We start from the raw sequence: 17,037 nt of genomic DNA on the forward strand, positions 1-17,037 counted from the left end.
AAGGACGCAGGAATGATCAGAAGGGAAGCTTCCATGAGCAACAGAGTCACACTCCTAGGGGAAATGGGAGGACCAGAAGCCAACTGTAGAGCTATCCTGGGAATGCTAAAGCAGCCCAGGTTTGAGTTCAAAAGACTCCTGGCCATGGTGCTAAATAAACGGTGGCTCTCAGGGTCACGTGGGCAGCCAGGTGCTTCATGTTTGACGTCGATTATCTCTTGTCAACAGCAGCCCCTCAAGGCTCGCAGGGCTAACTGACTGCAGGGCGGACGGCGAGCTAGTTGTGGAAGCAGGATGCAGGAGGAGTTATGTATGACTCCAAAATCAGCTCACAAACGGCACGGGCCAGTGGCTTAAGTTGCAGGCAAGTGATAGGGTTACTGGAACGCAGGCCTCGTCTCTGGCCTGAGTTCTTGATCCGAGCCTATTTGGTCTGGACAACCCCATCTGGGTGCCAACTCCAGTCTCCCCAAGACCAAACCACCAGGGTCTCTCACCTTAGAACCTGCAAAAGCCTGCTCATTGCCATTCCCACCCCCCTTCTAGTCTACCTGCTACCACCAGGTAAGTCTAGCTACCCAGAGCTCTGTCCACCACCAGAGTTGCCAGGTTAATTTCTTAAGAATAGAAAACAGTTGTCTCCCTGCCTCAAACTCTCTTGGAGTAAGTACCCGAGTCTGACCCTGGCCTACCAGGTCCTGCCTGAGCCGGGCTTTTCTTCCCACCCACCCCCAACCCCGTTCCCTCCAGCTTCCACACGCGCTGGCCTTCCTTCCCTCCGGAACACCTGGGCTGGGCAGGCTCTGCCCCCAGGCCTCAGCCTGGCTCGGTGCAGTCCCTCCCTGTTTCAGCGCGGGCATCTCTCTCAGTTACTGCAGAGTCCACCATCCTGCCCCCAGAGCTCAGAGAGTACTTACCTTAATTTTTTAAATAGCTTGTGTAGTTACCTGACGTTTGCTCTGGTCTGCGTACCCGCCCCCCCACCCCCGAATGTAAGTAAGGTCCATTGGGCAGGCACCCTGATTGTCTCACTGCCTGTGGCGTCCTGGGCACCGTGGAGAGCCTGGCACCCAGGAGGTGCTCACAAATACGGATGGATGAGCGAACACAGATCACCGGATTCCCCGGAAGAGAACACCCAGTGGTCCCTATTCCTGGGTCTGACTACAGGTGGTTAGGCGGCAGCTTACTGCCCGTTGCTCTCCTGGAAACCTCAGCCTGGTCCACCTGCCTGCTCTGTAAGACGCAGGGCCTGGCGCCTGGGGGAAGGCCGCCTCTGCTCTGAGGACATGCACCTTCCTCCTTCCATCCCTGGGTCTCACTCTTGGCGTGAAGCCCCCTCACACCCCAGACAGGCTTTTTGTCGTCACTTCCAGCTGCCTCCCAAGGGCACAGAAGGCACGTCCTGGGCACCCTTTCTCTCTGGTAATGCGATGTCACTGCACAACGATTCCCTTTCTCCGAGCCCTCTTCAAGGTCCCCCTGAGCCCACGGATTGCTCCTAGTTTAAGACCCCTTTCCTCTAGGCTGCCCGAAGTCCAGCTTAAGGAATCTGCATGCCCCCTCGCCCTGAGGGAAATAAACGATCTACACAGGGGCGGCTGGGTGGTGCAGACGGTTGAGAATCTGACTGCTGGTTGGCTCAGGTCATGATCTCAGGGTCGTGACACAGGACACCGTGTCGGTCCCCCCTCTCAGCGCAGGAGTCTGCTTGAGATTCCCTCTCCCTCTCCTTCTGCCTCCTGCTCTCTCTCTCTCTCAAATAAATAAGTAAATCTTTAAAAAGGAATTCTAGGGGCGCCTGGGTGGCACAGCGGTTAAGCGTCTGCCTTCGGCTCAGGGCGTGATCCCGGCGTTACGGGATCGAGCCCCACGTCAGGCTCCTCCACTATGAGCCTGCTTCTTCCTCTCCCACTCCCCCTGCTTGTGTTCCCTCTCTCGCTGGCTGTCTGTATCTCTGTCGAATAAATAAATAAAATCTTTTAAAAAAATAAAAAATAAATAAAAAGGAATTCTACACAATTTTCCCGCTGATTGTCCTAACTCAAAGGGACAGTGACCCTGGGCTTCGCTGGGGGACTAGGGGTTCATTCCTCATAGGAATGTTGCCAGCGGAGGGGTGGGGCAGGGAATGGCTCACCCCTTTTCTACAGTGACCCTGCCACGGGCAGCTCCTGCCGAGACTGCCCACTGACCAGACAGGTCACCGAGCGTGAGCACGGCTCACCCCAGACCAGAGCAACAGCTCCGGGTGCCCGCCTGCTTCAGTCCTGCCTGGCCGACTGTGACGAGGGGGACTCCGTGAATGGACCATGGTCACGACAGGGCCCAAGACGGAGGCCCCCGTCCCTGCCTCCCCAGTTCCACAGCTACACTTCCAGAGTGCTCTTTTCAAAATGTTAACAGCGGACTTGACACCCAGGTGTGTCCATCTCCCCAAAGCAGGCAAATGCATCTTTCTACGTAGGCTGGCAGAAGGGCAGGCCCACTCTGCAGACCGAGCGCCAGGAAGCACCCTCCCGGCCTGCTGCTCTTCACGCCCCAGCCAACCTCCTCGGCTGAAATGGTTTCTTTGACTTTTGTTATTACTTTAATGGAGACTTTTTGTTTTGCTTCTTATTGGTTTTTTTTTTTAATTTAATTTTTAATTTTTATTGACGTATAGTGGACGCACAAGCTTACATTAGTTTCAGGAGTACGACACAGCGACTGGACCAGTCAGTACATCATGCCCTGCTCACCCCAAGTGAAGATGCCGTCTGTCACCACACAACACTATTACGGTCGCATTGACTATATTCCCTCTGCTGTGCCTTTCGTCCTTGTCTCTTGTTCATCCCATGACTGGAAGCCTGTGTCTCCCACTCCCCTTCACCCGTTTTGCCCATCCCCCACCTCCTTCCCTCTGCCAACCATCCATTTGTTCTCTGTATTTATGTCTGCTTCTGCTTTTTGCTTATTTATTTGCTTATTGTCTTGTTTTTTAGATTGCACCCCTAAGTGAAATCATATGGTATTTGTCTTTCTCTGACTGACTGATTTCACTTAGCCTCATACCCTCTGAGTCCATCCATGCTGTTGCAAATGGTGAGATGCCATTCCTTTTGATGGCTGAGTAATATTCCATCGTGTATATACACATCTTCTTTATCCATGAAGTGCTTTTCTTTAACATAGTTCCGTGCTCTAAGCGCCAGCAAAGTGGCACCGGAAATCAGAGAGCACATCCTAACCCAGACTCATTCGTGTGCAGCAATGGCTGGCAACAGCATTCGGGGGGCAGCTGGGAATGCAGCCTTTTCCTCTAGGCCGTCTGTTTCCTAAGCTCATTCTTCTGTGATGCCCTGGAAATGGCTGGAGCACGTTCTTTGGTTCTAGGTGACTTCCCACCTGGGCTCATGAGCACCAGAGTATATTCTAACTTAACCTGAACTTGGGGCTAGACAACAGCCTGGTGAGGGGGGCCTCCGCAGCTCTCTCAGTGGTTCCACTCAGCAGAATCATCCATTTTTTTTTAATTATAAGTTTTAAAAAAATTGATCTGCCTGTATGCAGTTGGTAGGAGTACACATTACTACAAACTTTTGTAGAACCATTCTGCAACATCCAGCAAATCCAATTTAAAACTCTTTGGCAAAGCATTAGCACCCAGGAATTTAATTTTTAGAAATACTACACAATCATGAAAAGAGAGAGAGATGATGGTAAAGTCCTGTTAAATAAAAAGCAAACGCAACGCAGCACGTGTAATGCGCTACCTCTTCGGCTGACCTTTTTTTTTTTTTTTTTTAGATTATGCACACATGCGGGGCAGTCGGTTGAGCGTCTGACTCTTGGTTTTGGCTCAGGTCATGATCTCAGGGTTGTGAGATCGAGCCCCACTTCAGGCTCTGAGCTGAGCACAGAGTCTGCTGGGGTCTCTCTCCCCTCTCTGCTCCTCCCTGTACTCTCACACTCTCTCTCACACTCTCTAGCTTTCTCTTGCTCTAAAATAAATAAATAAATCTTCAAAAAAAAAAAGATTATGCACACATGCATACCACATATGTGGAAGCAAACAAAATTCCCACCATGATGTTCTAGGGAAGGGAAGTGAGGACTTGATCCCGTAGGTTCACCTACACTGTTTAAATTTTTTACAACCCTCATGTATTACTTCCGCAATTTGAAAAATACCCACTCCCTGGGCCCACCCTAGAGATTCTGATTCTGTAGGGCATGTGTATTTTTAAATCTACCCCATTTGTTCTGCTATAGTACCGACACTCTGGCCCACTGGGCACTCTAGAGGGCTGTCAGCAAAAGTGATAAAAACGTGCCCTTGGACAGCACACTGAGGGGAACCAAAAACAAGTGAAGAGGTAACAGGGAAAAAAGAAAAAGAAAAAAAAAGACAAGAAAGGAGAATCCCAGAGCAAAGAGATGCTAAGTGAGCTGGAAAAAAGAAAAGGAAGGTTAATAACAAAAATGAAAACAAAACAAAACAAAAACATGACTTTAATCCCAAAATCCTGCTCCAAATCATCTCATACAAGCTCTAGAGAGAGATAATTAAATATAAGAAAACTGCTCCCAGAGCCGGTTCACTGAAACACTCTGTAAGTGTTTATCTTGATAACTTAGGAGGCTGGCGGGGCAAGAGCATAGGAACTTTGGGTTACCTGTTGAAAACAGGCTTGGACCAGGTTTTCAGGAAAGAGATTTCGAATAAGGTCCAGGAAGGCATCCAGGCTGGACACTTCATCGTTCTTCTTTCCAGGCCCCAGCTGCTTCTTGAGTTTGGGGTTCCCTGGGTGGATAGCCAAGACCAGGATGACCCCCAGCACCGCGGCAATGATGGTTGTGGACATGTAATACACCATGGCTCTCGTGCCTAAGCGCCCACTGGCTTTAGCATCCAGGCCTGACAACCCTGGATTGGAAAGACATTGGAAGGATTAATCCTGTGATGTCTCTGTTAACTCCCCATCTCTGCACACCGATAACATGGCTTTGTACTACTCAGATGCATTCACGGTTGATTAAACCTCCTCTTACTGAAGATTTCAACCCTACAGTTTCCAGTTCTATTCTCCAACGACATTTTTGAGATTCTAGAGAACTGGGGAGAGTTGAAGATCTCTTGTTTAGAGTGTATAAACCTGATCTCTCTTGTTCAAAGTTTATAAATTGATCGGTGACTACTTTTCGTCAGTCTGCAATAGGAGTTAAAGTTGAATATATCCCATTTTTAATTCTGAGATGATGTCCTTCCCACTTATTTGGTATTAAGATATCCTTTCTTTATGAAGTGATGGTGTTAGTATATGCTGGTTTCTACATTTTTTTTAATGTCCTCACTTAAAAAAATGAAAAGCTGGTAGCCCTGGTGATTGATATCAAGAGTCTAGCATAGTAATCTAGGCAGCCCTCATTCTTCTGAGCTGAAGCACGGTGGAGACCTACATCCCCACCTAGTGCAGGGATTAGAGGACACAAAGGTGGGACTTCATCTATACTGTGGGGGGTCCTGTGATTGTTAGAGGAAATTCCAAGTCAAGTCACAAAAACTCCTACCTTCGCTGGGTTTTTTCCCAGTTGTTTCTTCAATTTTTCTACTTCCTGGTTTCAGTTTCTGCTTTTACTAGACAGAGAGATTGTAGCCCTTGCTGTGAGGAGGAAGTCATTGGTGTAAACTTTCCTGAATTGAGCTGACCCATATATGAGCCACTTCTCCTTACAACCTGAAGTCAGATTCTGGCCAACAGATGCTCAGTTTTCTTGCCAGCTTGTCCAGTCCATGGTCTGCTAAATGGGCATGGGGAATATTTTCTCTGGTTTGCAAAGGAGCCTTTAAGGTGAAAGCACAGTGTCACTCAGTCTGGGGCTGAATGATGAAACCTTGCGTTCACCAGGCTCGCTGGTCGACCAGTGATCAGACTCTAGAACAGCCTGGCTTAGCATCTGAATCTCTTGGTGTTTCCAGAGCCTCACGTCCTTCATAAGGTGAAGAGTGCAGAGGGGTGGTTTTCTCAAGGTCGCCCGGATGGCACCCAAATATCAATCAAAGCCTCACTTTCACCCTTAACTCAGAGCTCAGTCTCGAAACTACATCAATTTATATCCTATTCGACCAATGTTCTTTAGTAAGGAAAAAACTGCCAGTATAAGCCCATAGGAGCAAACAAGTTCTTTCAAATAAAACAATTCTTTCAGCCCCAAATAAACGAACAGGATCTACATATTAAGGGTGCTTTTCTTCCAAAGACCTCTAAGGGTTTCATATCTAGTCTTTATTTAAAGAGTTAAGAGAAAATTTCCTTTTCTATTTGTTACTTTAATTTATCAGTATCTGAACAAAGTACAATTTGGAAAAGGAGACAAGTATGCATTCGAAATTGAAATCACTATCATTAGCACGACTTTTAACATGTGGCTGTCTCCTTTTTATCCTTTACTGCTAGACAGACAGATGGCGGGACTGACCAATAGACGGAAAACTTTTTTTAGGATTGATAATCCCCGTGGGAGAGACAGGAAAACCAAGGCTCTGAAATAAAATGACACAATCACATTCATTCATTCGACCAAATTGAGCGTCGCTGGTCAATCCACAAGCCAGAGCGGGAGTGAGCTCCCCGGGGCCGGGCGGCAGAGAGGCGGTCCTACCTGTGATTAAGCTGGAGATGATGAGGGGGAGGATGAGCATTTTCAGCATCCTCATGAGTATATCCCCCGGGAAGGCTATCAACATGACCACATCGGGGTGGAGAGGAGATGCCAAGCGAAGAAGCCCTCCACATACCGCCCCCAGGATGACACCTAGAAGGGAGAGGGGGAAGGATCTGAATTGATGTTTCACCTTAGTCAAATGAGGAGCTCTAGGGATTCAGTGACCTTGACCTTTCTCCTACCTTCCATTATGAGATGATGAATAACATGTCCTGAAAATACTATTAGAGGATACTGTTCACTTGTACCATCAGAGATTGTCAGCAGAAATAATTCCTCACCTAGTGCCAGATATTGCTTTCCCCTCTCCCAGCCTAGGCCTGGCCAGTGGCATGGTGCTTAATGTATTTCTTCCCTTTCAAACTGCATACCAGATAAAATGAACATTCGATTTACCAAGCTGGTGTGAGTTTCCTCTGTCCTTCTATTTTCTTTGGCTCCCAATGATTTCCCCACAGCTCATTCTCAAGACGTTTTGTCCTTGATTTCTATGTTCTCCTACATAATCTCGAGACTTGCTTTTATGGGAGACTTTTATGGGAGATTAGGGGGCGTCTCTGAAAGTATATAATTTGGGAAGAAACAATTTGGGCAGAGTTGCTGGCAGAAGCCTTTCACTTTGCATACTCGGGGATTCCACGAAACAAACTGGGTATCTGCAAACAGGCAGCCGACATAAAAGATGCTTGTAGAAACGACAGATCAGGTCATAGCACCACAGGCTGGGGGGTGGGGGAGGAGTGCCTAGCTCCATGGGCTGTGGTGGTAACTCCAGGGAGGTGAAAGGAACACTGCAGCCAAGAGCCTGAGCCTTTTTTTTTTTTTTACTTCTACAGGAGAAAAACATACTTGTTGATGACCTACGATGAGTGAAATTTCTTTATGTGGAAGGTAAGCCTTGGAAACTCCTACCACACCTCTGTCTTCTTTCATTATGTGAACTGGACTGTGGCAAGCCCACAGTTCTGACCCTGGTCCACTGACGTCCAAGATGACGGACTCAACTGAGAAGCCAGGGAGCTGAGTGAGTGGGGCAAGTGTTGGAGGTGAGGAGCTGTTCATTGTTTCTGTGTAGCCTAAGAGAGAACTGAAGAGCAAGGGGGGATCAAGAGAGGAAATGGGTGTGGTTGTCATCTTAAAACCCTGCCATTTGCCCCATTTCCAATTGAACCCTGGCTGAAAACCTAAGAGCAAGATTGTGGCAACAGTCACAGCAAAGGACAACCGCAGCCTGGGCGAGGGCTGAAGCAGAGGAATCAGACTTTGGAGATGGAGCCAGAACAGATCAAGGCTTCCGGATGAACGTCCTGCGCCCTGACCTCCTTAGCTAATGTGCTAAGCGAATCTAAGGGAATGAGGTGTTTGTGGGCTAGACCTCGCAAGCCCTCTCCGCGGGTTCTCAGCACCTGCTGTCTTTATCTTCAGGCAGGTTCCCCTCTACATGTGGTAGGCCAGTCATCTGCTTAGGAACCACCAGAAGGTTTGTTAAGATGCAGATTCCAAGGCCTCACCGCAGATGGCCCAAAGTCTCCGTGCGTCGGGCCTAGGAATCTGCATGTTAACATACTCACGAGAAGTTGTAAGACCCACTAGAACCCCGAGGAAGGAAATGCATGGCTGGGGCAGGCGAGGGGAAGATTATGTCACCAAGGCAGGCACGTCTGGGCAAAGGAGGCCTTAGGAGGGCACGAGGCTTCCTTCCGGTGGGAGGGCTGGCTGGGGGACCCGGCTTCCCCACAGAGCCAGGAGAGAGCCGGGGAGGAGGGGCGGCACCTGTCACCTACCGAACACAGTCAGTGTGAGCAGGAGATTCTTCCCCAGCTTGTCACACAGACGCAGGCCTAGATGCCGCCGCTTCGGCTCGTCCGGGCTGAGATGGCTGTCGTGCATTCGCACTTCCACCTGCTTGGGCATGTTGGCACTGCAATAGGAGCACAGGGGTGGTGAGAGCCTGCTGGCTGCCGCCCGCATACAGTCGGAGGCGCTCCGGTAATAGCGGGTGAGACAGGCCTCCCTCAGGCACAGTGGGGTATCTGGAACCACTGGTAGGAAAATAAAAACCAGAGCAACTCAGGGTACTCAGAGTTCCAGTGTACCTGTAAGGAGGACACCAGGACACAGCCAACACCTATGTGCCAGGCAAGTCTCTCCCCACCATCTTGGATCGTCATGGGAAAGAAAAGGCCTACCAGCTCGGGGCGCCTGGGGGGCTCGGTCAGTGAAGCATCTGCCTTCAGCTCAGGTCATGATCCCAGGGTCCTGGGATGGAGCCCTGTCTTCGGCTCCCGCTCAGCGGGGAGTCTGCTTCCCCTTCTCCCTCTGCCCTTCCTCTTTGCGCTCTCTCTCTTTCTCTCTCTTTCTCTGTCTCAAATAAATAAATAAATAAAATCTTAAAAAATAATAATAACACAAGCAGTGGGGAGGTTTATTCCTAAGAGTTGCCCACCACAGTAACTCTGAGAGGCAAGAATCTCTGGCCCATTTTCCAGAAAATAACTTGCTCGGGGTCACAAGGCTAAAAGAAATAGAGATATAAACCCAGATCTGTCTGCCTCCAAAACCTGAGATCTTTCGTTCTTGTATCAGTGGCAAAAAGGTGACTTCTGAATGATCTAAGGTCAGAGTGTCAGGGTAAACAGAAGGGGGAGTGAAGCATGAGAGACTATGGACTCTGGGAAACAAACTGAGGGCTTCAGAGGGGAGGGGGGTGGGGGAATGGGATAGGCTGGTGATGGGTGTTAAGGGGGGCACGTACTGCATGGTGCACTGGGTGTTATACGCAACTAATGAATCATCGAACTTTACATTGGAAACTAGGGAAATACTGTATGGTGACGAACATAACATAATAAATTATTATAAAAAATACTTCAAAAAAAATAAAAATAAAATAAAATTCCATTTTCATTGGTCAAAAAAGAAGAAGAAGAAGAAGAGGAGGAGGAGGAGGAGGGGGAGGAGGAGGGGGAGGAGGAGGGGGAGGGGGAGTCAGGACCTAAGTCATGCTACATGAAAATGCCTCTGAGCTGAAGCCGTCCCATCCTGGTCATGGAAAAGTCATAAATGTGGGTAGGCCAAGCTTTGCCTCTCTTTTGGAAAGGATGGTTTACCTAGTTTTTAAAAAATTCAATCTCCTGTGGTTTTTAAAAGGTCATTTGCATTATCAGGACTCTGCTAAGCTGTCCAAGTCATGCTACTCAGAGTTAAAGAAGGATGGCTTTAAGAAGCACATGAGTACTTTCATCCCTCAATGCAGCCCAGCCCTTTTCCAGATAAACCCCATGGGAACCCAAGCTGTGGTGAGGGTCTGCAGTGAACGCCTTGCTGGGGTAATAAGCACGCTACCTCTTCTTCCATCTTTGCCATTTGCCAGGCCAATAAGATTTCAAATTTAAGCTTGGAGATTGACATACACAGGCCTTTTTTTTTTTTTTTTGACTTTGACAACTTAAGACACTTTTGTTAGCTGCTATTGACAATCACCATCATGTGATTACAAATTTTTTTTAAAGATTTTATTTATTTATTTATTTGACAGAGAGAGAGAGAGAAAGAGCGAGCATAAGCAGGGGGAGCTGCAGGAAGAGGGAGAAGCAGATTCCTCATGGAGCAGGGAGCTGGAAGCAGGGCTCAATCCCAGGACCCCAGGATCATGACCTGAGCTGAAGGCAGACACTTAACCAACTGAGCCACCCAGGCACCCCTGATTACAAATTTTTTAGCAGTCTTTAACACCTAGAAAGACAGGTCGCAGTCTCCGAATAAATGGCAGCGCCTTCTAAGATGGGAGGGTACCGTTAGCCTTACACATTCTCGCCACAGACTGGAAAAGCCTTCTTTCGGAACCAATATTAACCTGCAGACCAGTGGTTTGGAATCACTGGTTATAATAGAAATTGCATGGGTTTTGGAAACAGGGAACCTGGGATTCAAATCATGCCTCTATCACTCGCTAGCTGTGTGGTATGCAGAAAGGAGGCCTTGCTGCCTAGTTTGTGGAAATTAAACATGATCATGTACGTTAGAGGCCTGGCATGGCACCTGGGCAGATAGTACCTTTATGCAGGGAGCGTGGAGACCCACAGTCCTCATCGAGTTCATGACAAGGGTGACACATAACTCAGGAGACCTACCTATTTGCACCACCATTCCCACAAGACACCAAGCTTAGCTTCCAGAGTCTCAGATTGGAGACCAAGGACCCAAACACAACTACTTACTTTTTCGTAACAGGCTGCTTAATATACTTGCTATCAAAATGCTTTGAAATTAGGAATGATGCTTCATGGTCTGGTTAGAATACCCAATTGAAAATATTAGTCCAAAATATAAGCATCTTGGCCTCCCCTTAGTGGCCTAATTATCTACTCATCTGGTTCATTTTGGAGCAACCTCTGAGTAGCGGACATGTGTGTGCTAACGATCACTCAGACTGTCTAAAAAGAAAGTAGGGCAGGACTGCTCGCAGCAAGCAGATGAGGGCCAATCTGGTCAGCAAGCAACAAACACTGCTTCCTCTCATCACCAAGTGAAACAGACAGGAAGGCTCTTTTGACAACACAGCAGGGGAAAATGATCAAAACGATCTTTTTTAACATGGATAGACCACATTTCGATGTTTCCATTGGGATCTTTTGATATTTTTAAACACGTCCCCAGCCAGTCCTCTGAAGCTCTAAACCAAGAAGTGGCCAAAAAAGAAGGGAGGCCATGTGTGTTTCTGAAACAGAGAAGGGATCCGTCCGCCAGCCTTTGGCATTGCTCTGCATCCCCTTGAGACTGTAATCCCCTGCCTTCTGCTTCATTTGAAGCCATTTTGCCACTGAAGTTAGACTCGGGCACACTGTTGGTATTTAAGTGAGACTAACAAGTATTTACATCAAGTGTTCTGGCAAGTTCCATAGATATAATGAAAGTGTCAGGCATCCAAACAACCATGTCAAAATGAAAACACACAGATACTAGGTTTACGCATACACTCAGTCCAGCAGTGTGCTTGGGGGCCTGTGGGGCACGATCCTTGGTTAGATTTTCAGGCCATGACGAAATGTCCCTGCAACCCTGAATCAAAACAGCCACATCAAAGTGGCAGCACCAAACTGCCATGAACCCACATGTATTTATTGAGACAATTCCCGTGACTTCCTCAGCCCCCCTTGAAATGAAACAAATGCTCCAGGCTCATAGGAGTCCCTGACATCGGCACGTAGAGGACGATTTGTAAAGTACATCAGGATCCCAGCCTGCATCTAGGAACACGAAGTCCCCTAAGAACTCTTGGTAAAGATTCCACACCAACCTAAGTGACCACTGCATCTCCAGAACACAAGGAGAGCCTGAAATGGGGAATATTGTAGAAGACAGCATTATATCATATTACAGAACAATACGGAGCTGTTTCTAAGCCTTATAGAGCCTCAGAATATTTTCAATGAGATTATACATATACACGGCTATATGAATGTTGGTTACTGAATGCACATAGTAACAGCGGCAATCACAAAGAGATCTCCCACTTACTGAGTATTCTATATGTCAGCTGCTCCACTCAGGAAAGAGTAAGGTGCAATCCTTGATCTTAAGGAGCTCATGAGGGGAACAGAAAGCACACTGTATGGTATTTGTCTGCTTTACATGTGGGCCACAGTCAAGTTCTGCAGGGGATGCTATGCAAATGGGAAAAATGGCACCTAAGCTCACTTTGGGGAAGAAGAGTGTTCAAGAAAGGCTCCCAGGAGGGCTGATACCAGAGTTGTATCTTAAAGAAGGGATTTAATGCAAATGTCTACATCCGCCACCAGTCCGTGAACCCTGGGAGAGCAAGGCTGTGATCTTTCACACCTGACTCCAAGCGCTTGATGAAAGTTTCCTCGAAGAAATTAGGAATGAGAAAATAACTACAAGGGGTACCTTGCTTTCTCCTGGGAATGAGACCCTTTTATGGATAGACTGGCAGCCTACCGCTTCAGCAAGCCTCTTTCCAGTCTTGCATTTATTCCACAGATTTCTGTTGGGCACATATGACAAGGTCCCATGTTGTTCCAGGTGCTAAAGATACTGCAGTAAACAGAGCGAGCAAAGCCCTTGCTCTCAGAGAGCGCACATTTTAGTGGAAGAACAAAGAAACAGACGAGGTATTTCAAGTGCAGATACGTTCAGACAGGAGGAGGACACGTAGGGAGGAGGCGTGCTATCCTGCATCAGGTGGCCAAGGGAGGTTCTGTGGCAAGGGAACATTAGAACCAAAACCTGCAGGGAATGAGGGGTCTCCTAAATTCTGATGCGATTTGCCTGGAGCTTAACACATAAATGGAATATATACACTTTGGAAACCTGTCTATCCAAACTAGAGCCTGAAGCTCCCACCAGATGCAACTCTGGGCATCTACGTGCTGGGTTTAACATGGGCATGGATTCAAACAGAACGCCAAACCAGTAGCGCTGTGCCCTATTACCATCACAGATATGATGGGAGTTTTGGCTATCCCAGCTGAAAGCAGGGAGAGGTGAGCTGGACCCCACAGGAAGGCTAAGGTCACAAAAGCCTGCACATTTGCTACCCTGGCAAGACCCGATATGGGCAAGCTCGCTGGATAAACACAGAAAGTTATCTCAAGTGTGTGCCTTGAGCCCCTTATCAATCCTCCCTTCCTACAGCCCGTGGCAGTGCACACAGAGCCAAGCAAGAAGGAATTTAAAAGCCCAAGTGTGCCTTGGTTAGCCCAAACCCATCCAGCCTGACGCTGGCCAACACCGCTGACCGCCTCTATTTCTCCTCTTTCTTCTGGATGGAAGATTTAGCAAGACAATCCCTTAATACTGGAAGTTTCTGTAAACCAACACTGCCGATCACTCCCCAGGGCCCCCACAAATAAGGCCATGTGATGGGACATCTGTTTGGATAACTGAAAACTTGAAGAATGAGCCTGTCATTCCCTTCGGCTTGGCTTCACTGAATGACATCAATGGCTGTGCAGGTTGCCGTCGCTGCCTCGTTCCTTCTCACACAAATCCACGAGAGCTATCTCACCAGTGAGCTAGCTTATCGTGCAAGACTTCCTCTGTGGCCCAAAAGGGAACATGTAATGGGGCTGGTGCTGAGTTTGAAGCTCTTCTCAGAACCTGCTTTTCATTAGCGTTCGATTTCCCTTGCTCTGCCAAGAGCCTCTAAGAATAGGCTCAGTAGATGTGGGGTCGGATTCAGATTTGCTGCCTGCACACTTCCGTGTTGCCAGATTGGCACCAAACTCTTTCTTCCTCCTCCACTGGCTCGGTAAGGTGGCAGCAGAACATTCCCCAGGGAACCTAAGAGCAACTGATGGTTTTGGCCTGCATCACCACGCAGCCCTCTGCTGCCTGAGGCTGAGGCCTGAAGAGACAATGCCCAGGAATTGCCCTAATGGGAGATCCTAGGTCAGACCCTCAAAAACAGAAATAGAGCCTGCTGGGGGGGCTTTCTTATCAGGTCGTTGGCGTGTTTGGAAAACAACGCTGAAAATGCCGGGGCTATCAGCTCTGAGCACGGAGCACCATGACGTGGTGATTACAGCTGTGATTGCCCCACATCTGGGGTTTCCCCAGCTCCCTAAAGAACACCATCCTTGCTGTAAAAGGGACTGGAACTCTAAGACAGTGGGGGCATTCCCATCGCCAGCCCCTCCACCCTCACTAGGTCCTGTAAGACCTGCTGGAATGGTGTCAAGGATGCTCACTGACCAAAAAGTCAGACACTCTCTCTCTCTCTCTCTCTCTCTCTCTCTGACAGCCACTGCGTCCTCAAAGACTCTGTGAATGAAATCTAAAGGTTTAACAACCCCCACATCTCCCTCAGTCCCTTCTTCTATTCAACTTGGGGTTGCTGTGTCCATTTCTCAGATCACAAAAATGCTTTCTAGAAAGGTCCTGCTGGTGAACCACTCTAGACTTCACAAATAATATTCCTTTTCTATGGCCTTTTCCTGGACATCCAGAGATCTGGCTAAAGAACGTGGTTTATAGTTTTCCCAAATCATGACAGGATTGGACCTGCAGACAAAATGAAACAGGAAGTCAGGTGGTCTAGGTTCTAATTCCAGGCCCGCTCCTACCTGGTTGGGTTAGAAAGAGTATGGGGAATAAAATGGATATAAAGCTACTTGCCCACAACTAGTAGACAGGGGATAGAGTTGTATGGAATGATGGAAACAAACTCAGTGTAAGATACCAATAGGGTTTAGGCATCATTTTTGGCCATTTTTTTTTTTTTTAGGTCCCAGGCATGTAATCTGTAAAATCAGAGGGTTGAATTAGAAATTCTTTAATGTTCTAAGATTCTGTGATTCTTTGGGGGGACAGAGAGGATCTTCACCTCCGTCAGTAGCCTCCATTTTTAGTCACTTGGGACTGAATAAGCTTAGAGTTTACCATGAGATGAATCATCGACCATGAGGGGACAGCCCAATTGCTTCATGTCGACCCACAGGGAGGGACAGACTTGTGACTTAGAGACAAGAGACACACCAATGATAAAAAACGGCCACCATTGCTTTATGTCCTTACCTTCAAGTCTCCCTTTCCAAAAGCATGTTTTCGTAGCACTACTAATGCTGAGTTAGGGTTCAAATTCGCTACCACAATTCAAACACAAGCATCTTCTTAATCCCCCAACCACCCTTGACCAGGTCTCAGTCTAGATTTCTGAGATGGGCAGGTCAAGGCCACAGGAACGGAGTCAGACAGGTGGCCTGGCATTGGGACCAGCCAATTGCCAAATTCATCCCTAATTCATTGAGAGACCACACATCCCATTCACAGTCAACTTGCATGGAATGGGAGATTCATTCACGCACAGAAACATTCACGATGAGAAACTTCAGGAAAGAAGTCTCTTCTTCATATCGTTTCCCAAACCAATGGGCCCCCACTGGCTAATGCCATGAATGGCAAAAGCAGAGCCAACTGGGGCTTTTGGGTATCCTCACACAAGGCGCAAGGAAGAATTATAGGAGACAGAATTCTGAAGCGATAAATAAAAACCACATCCATTTTTCCCAGAAAGAGAAGTTAAAGCCCCACCCACAACTCATTGGCAGCTGCCAAAAGGAGACTTGGTGGAATATAATTCCCTAAATCCATGGCCTTGGGGTTCTTCATTAAAATCTCTTTTCCCTGCCATGCCTGGGACAAGGCATTGATTTCTTGGACAACACCACCCGACTCACTGGGTCAGTGTAGAGCTTCAATGAGATAATCCTTAGGAAAGCACCACAAGAGGATGTCACATGTAATTGACAGTCAATGTTAGTTTCCCTTCTTTGTCTGCAATGCCTAAAATGGTGCAAATGATTATTAAGACAGTTTCTTTAGTTTTAGCAAGTTGAGTTTTGGCGACAAATGGTGCTTGTGCTTTTTACGAATAGGAAGTCCCAGAAGAGCGAAAGGGTGGCGGCCTGTAAAGTTCCCACTCTGTAAACGTCTACACTGGAATGACTAGATAACCTCTCAAAAACATCAGGAATACAGTCTCAAGTATAAAACCTCTGGACTTTTGTGATATCCTCCTAAGGTCAGGAACTCCTAAGCCAGCCTCAACACAACAAATTTGCCCATTTCCAGAAAGGTGCACCACCCAAAATAGAAATAAGACGCCGAGGAACAGTGACCCTCCCAGCCTGGGTAGGGAGATCGGGGTGGGGTGTTTAATCATCTCAAACTGGAAACCTCTTCTAAAAATAAAGATTATGCCATGACCCGGGAGGACATTGGCCAGCCCGGTCTTCAGGGGCCTGTCACTCCTGAAGTAATTGCTACCCACCTCCGTTTCATCGAACAACACGTAAATACATTTGAAAACATCGCACGACTCCAGTAAATGGGGAAATTCATGTGGCATGCGTTCTGGGTTTTGAGCCACAGGGAACTTGGCCCTCGTCCCAGTTTGCCTTGAAGCAAACAGTTTCCTCCAGCTGAAACGTCCTCCCCATTCTCCCCCTCAACCCAGCCTTCTTAGACTAACTTCTATTTCTTCTTCAAAACTCAATTCAAGTATGACTTTGCTGAGGAAGACTTTGTTGACTTTTCAATGCTCCCCCTGCAGCTCACCTGTCCTGACCTGGGCTAGGTCAGGTATTTATCACAATGATTTGTCTGTTTCCCCACTAGAATATAAACTCTGAGGGCATGGCCTTGTCTTACTCTCCCTCACACCCAGCACAGTTCCTGGTATGTAGAAGATGCTCAATTTTTGCATGTTGAATGAATGAATGAATGAATGAATGAATGGACAACAAAAAGCACGTTCTAGTCCCAGGGAAGACCTGCATTAGGAAAACCTGTAGGTAGCAGGAA

The 17,037-nt window shown here is 47.7% G+C and overlaps 1 protein-coding gene across 6 annotated transcripts in view; it reads right to left on the bottom strand.

The window, feature by feature from the left end:
- SLC1A2 (solute carrier family 1 member 2) overlaps nucleotides 1-17,037 on the bottom strand; it is a 95,356-nt gene that overhangs the window by 48,045 nt on the left and 30,274 nt on the right. For all 6 annotated transcript variants that reach the window (XM_048217700.2, XM_044389020.3, XM_048217698.2 and 3 more), the window contains exons 2-4: nucleotides 8,496-8,632; nucleotides 6,649-6,801; nucleotides 4,662-4,912 (exon numbers count right to left, since the gene is read on the bottom strand). In XM_048217700.2, coding sequence (XP_048073657.1) covers nucleotides 4,662-4,912; nucleotides 6,649-6,801; nucleotides 8,496-8,632 — 541 coding nt within the window. The remainder of the gene's footprint in view (nucleotides 1-4,661; nucleotides 4,913-6,648; nucleotides 6,802-8,495; nucleotides 8,633-17,037) is intronic.

The sequence above is a fragment of the Ursus arctos genome, unplaced genomic scaffold (genome assembly GCF_023065955.2).
Source record: "Ursus arctos isolate Adak ecotype North America unplaced genomic scaffold, UrsArc2.0 scaffold_23, whole genome shotgun sequence".
Lineage (NCBI taxonomy): Eukaryota > Metazoa > Chordata > Mammalia > Carnivora > Ursidae > Ursus > Ursus arctos.